The 3,630-nt window shown below is 36.4% G+C and overlaps 1 protein-coding gene across 1 annotated transcript in view; it reads right to left on the reverse strand.

Moving 5' to 3' along the window:
• Positions 1 to 447: 447 nt before the first annotated feature.
• The window catches only part of LOC112152750, a gene marked incomplete at its 5' end in the record, with an annotated part of 3,760 nt that continues 577 nt past the window's right edge, over positions 448 to 3,630 (reverse strand). The window contains 13 exon segments of the mRNA XM_024282524.1: positions 448 to 745; positions 821 to 861; positions 1,044 to 1,095; positions 1,179 to 1,236; positions 1,364 to 1,425; positions 1,517 to 1,561; positions 2,345 to 2,395; positions 2,475 to 2,535; positions 2,819 to 2,907; positions 2,991 to 3,056; positions 3,140 to 3,226; positions 3,310 to 3,342; positions 3,430 to 3,549. Of these exon segments, the coding sequence (XP_024138292.1) occupies positions 467 to 745; positions 821 to 861; positions 1,044 to 1,095; positions 1,179 to 1,236; positions 1,364 to 1,425; positions 1,517 to 1,561; positions 2,345 to 2,395; positions 2,475 to 2,535; positions 2,819 to 2,907; positions 2,991 to 3,056; positions 3,140 to 3,226; positions 3,310 to 3,342; positions 3,430 to 3,549 (1,044 nt within the window).

Here is a 3,630-nt window from a genome sequence, read left to right on the forward strand (position 1 = left end):
CTTGCTATTTATTTCTTTAGAAAATTCTCAATTCTAGATTATATATGGCAAGAGGGACAAGATAGACAGACTGAACAAACCAGAGTGGTAAATGTGTTGTCTTCAGGAAATAAAGTTCAAGTTGTCAAATGTGGCTGTAATTTATTGATCAATGCTTTACTGATATATATATATATATATATATATATATAAAATAAATCCCAAGATAAAATAGACACTATATTACACCCAGGTTCCACAAATTGCTTTGGCTTTTAAACTGCATCTCAGCTCAGTTCACATGCAACTCAAGAAGTGCATTGTCTCAGATCAGTTAGAAGTGGCAAGTAAAACCCCTTATCCCATGCTACACATTTAACCATGATCTCACAGGCAGATTGAAATAGCATTGTAATGCCAAAGTCATATAGCATTAAAAATGTAGACCAAAGAAAGTCAAGAAACAAATGGCAAAAACTAGGATTTATTACTCCTCAAAACAGACATAAACTTTTAGGTTTTTCACATCCATAATTTCGGCACAAAACACTTCAAAGTCACTCTTCAGCTGAAAAGAAAACATGAACGGCTCCCTCAGCTCCATGGATCGGTCCTCATCTTCACAGTGTTGGAGTTCTTGGAGAGTTTCCTTTTGTTCTCTTTCGTCCATCTTTACAACATCTGGCAGGGAATGTCTACCTTTGAATGACTGAGTTCTGCACCATTTGGCTGCCTTCATGGTGTCGTGAAGTAAAGCTTCTTGTTCCTGCACAGAAAAAAGGCAATTCTTAAAGTAGATACTGAAGATGTCAGATAACAGTGAGGTAAAAAGGCTGCATACAATCCTTCCGGTCACGCCGCTGGTCTTCAGGTCACCTTCCTCTACAAAGGGAATAGAATGAAAATAAATAAATTACACTAAAAAGAAATAGGTCATTGCACATCTTAAACTATTATACAATATTATATTATATTTGAAGGGGCATCTAAGGTCACCCTAAGTAATTTCAACAGTGAAAAACAATTTATGTACGTGTGTACAACAACTATATATTCAGAAGTACCGAATGAGATGGATTCAGAACGCATCTTCTTCAGGCGAGCATCCTCTGAGTCCTGAAATTTGAAGAAGGATCAACAATAGTCAAACAAGTGCCTGAATACAAGCCTAATAAATTAAAAAACCTCCTCCTACCTACCTGCAGTTTCCGCTCGTTCCGGCGCCTTTTTCTGGCCAGCATTCTGGCTTGTTCAGACCTTGGTGATTTAATGACAATAAAAATTCACTATTAAAACTTCAATAAGTCAATCACGGGCTTTTCAGTAAAAAATATAGTTTAAAAAAAAGGTATTTCAAAAGTTGGATCATATAACAAGCATTTACGGCATTGGAAAGTTGGTTATTAGAAGAAGACACCACCATCTTCTTATTTGCGGCATGTTTTCCTTTGAAGAAATACATACACATTCAGTTTGTGTAAGCACCAAAAAATGCCTTGTATTCACCAAGCACAAACTGATCACAATTTACACATACCTCCCTGAAATCACATTTGGCCCCCATGACAATGTACAGAGCGTACTGAAAATCAAAAAAGTACATGTTAATATATTTTCTACACATCCCAAGCATTCATTTCATATTTGTGAATGTTACAATCCTTGTACTTCCCGGTCCCTTCTCCAGAGTATTGCTGCAAATCCGTTTATGTATGTTAACTGCCTTGCTGCCAGTTATATAGCATAAGGGGATAAAATAATAACTTTATCCTTCTTTTCAATTAAAAAAAGTGAATAGCAAAATAAAATCATGTGTCAGAATTAAAGGCTCTTGTTTCAAAAAAATTACTTCCCCATGCCTGTCTTTCTGTGTTTCTTCCTAATCACAGCTGATTGTTTTTCATCTCACTCACCCCTCCTCATCTAAACAAAGCAGACATTTATTCAGTCTTTGTCTCTGTTACGGGGCAGAAGCATTGGCAATATTTGCACCATAACTATTAAAATTTGTTTTTCAAAATTGTGGTGCATCCATTAAAATAATATATTATCAAAAATCTAATTCGTGCAATTTCATAGTTAATGAAAACACAGCTATTGCGATAAAGTTTAGTAAATAGTGTATTGTTCTTTATTGAAGGGAAAGTTCAATAAACTTGACTATTTCTAATCCTTGGTTTACTTTGTTCCAAGTCATTTTTGGTTGAGAATCTAATTGAATCATTTAAAAAAAATTAAGTCATTACCAAACTGATTTCCGTCCATCTCTTAGTTCATGCATCCTTTTTAAATGCCACACATTGATAATAGCTTCTCTGAACACTTTGCTTCACAATAATAACTACTAGAACAGCCATGGTCTTACCATTATAACAAAGATGCCACAGTTGTTTGAGCACCCTTGCTTTGCCAGACCCTGGGGTGTGAAAAAGATGTTTTGATTAAAGGACGGTAAGCAAATGGAAAACTATTGCTGATGTAATGACATATCAGACCGGAACATCATTTCCACCAAGTGTCCTCCAGGGCCCAGGGGAGAGGAGGTGTGCAATGTGTCTGGATAAAACACAGCATAACATAAGTAAATAAAAGTTCTGCATTTGAATTGAAACTAACAAAGAAAACGGTGGGAACGTATTTTTTTTATGGGCCCAAACAGAACTGCCCAACTCAAAAAAGATCTATAGTTCTGTTTCCATATGTTCAAAGAGTAAATATAGATAGATATTTTTTTTAACTATTAATCAGTTAACAGAACTATAGATAAAAAAAAAAGGACAAGTGGTATAAAACTGAACTACCACTGTCCAGATCAGATATTGCCCGGCGCTCCAGAAACCTGAGTGGATGAGTTCTACTCTCATTTCTCCAATGGCTGCCACTTAGGGGGTCAAGAAAGAAAATCTCCCTGGCCTGTGGCCTCAGTAACTGTTAAATGTGTTAAAAGCATAGCAATTTCTTTGTTGTTGTTTGTTAGCATAAATAATCAAGGAAATTATAAATGTGCTTACACAGAGAATCCAGTGTCCGGGAACGTGAACAGGGATGATTATCCACTGCAGGCTGGCTGCATTGTCCTGTGAAAATAAATTAGAAAACCATGACCAAAAAACTAAAATTCAGTATTTGCCAACCAAAACACGAGTAAATGGCAAATTACCGGCAAGTGGTCCATTGGATTTGCTGAGAATGGTGGGAACCAAGTGGCAGTGATATGGCTGTTTGCTGCAAAAACATGGTCCACTCTCTGTAATGGAGAAAGTGTGATCATTTCATTGTCACAGCTACAATTACTAGTAATAATTTTAATTCATAAAAGAGCCGAACTACCTTCTCGACAATCTTGAGACAGCTGTTAAGAATCTAGAAGAGTACATGAACACAAAGTTTGCATTTTTAAAATACTAATATTTTTAAGATTAATTATAACAGTGCATTCTCTATGCCTACCGTCCCATCAACATCCCGTTCCAAACCCAGACTCCAAAAGTCAGAGCGAGTCAAAATAAAGTCGTCCACCATTGCAATGTGGTCTCTTGGATTCTTGGTGTTATCCAGGACCTGGGTCAACTAGTGGAAAAAAAAATAAAAGTTTGCCAATGTGTTTTGGCCTCAGATAGGTGGTCAGGACAAATTGTTTGCCGTGACGAA

The sequence above is a fragment of the Oryzias melastigma genome, linkage group LG23 (genome assembly GCF_002922805.2).
Source record: "Oryzias melastigma strain HK-1 linkage group LG23, ASM292280v2, whole genome shotgun sequence".
NCBI lineage: Eukaryota > Metazoa > Chordata > Actinopteri > Beloniformes > Adrianichthyidae > Oryzias > Oryzias melastigma.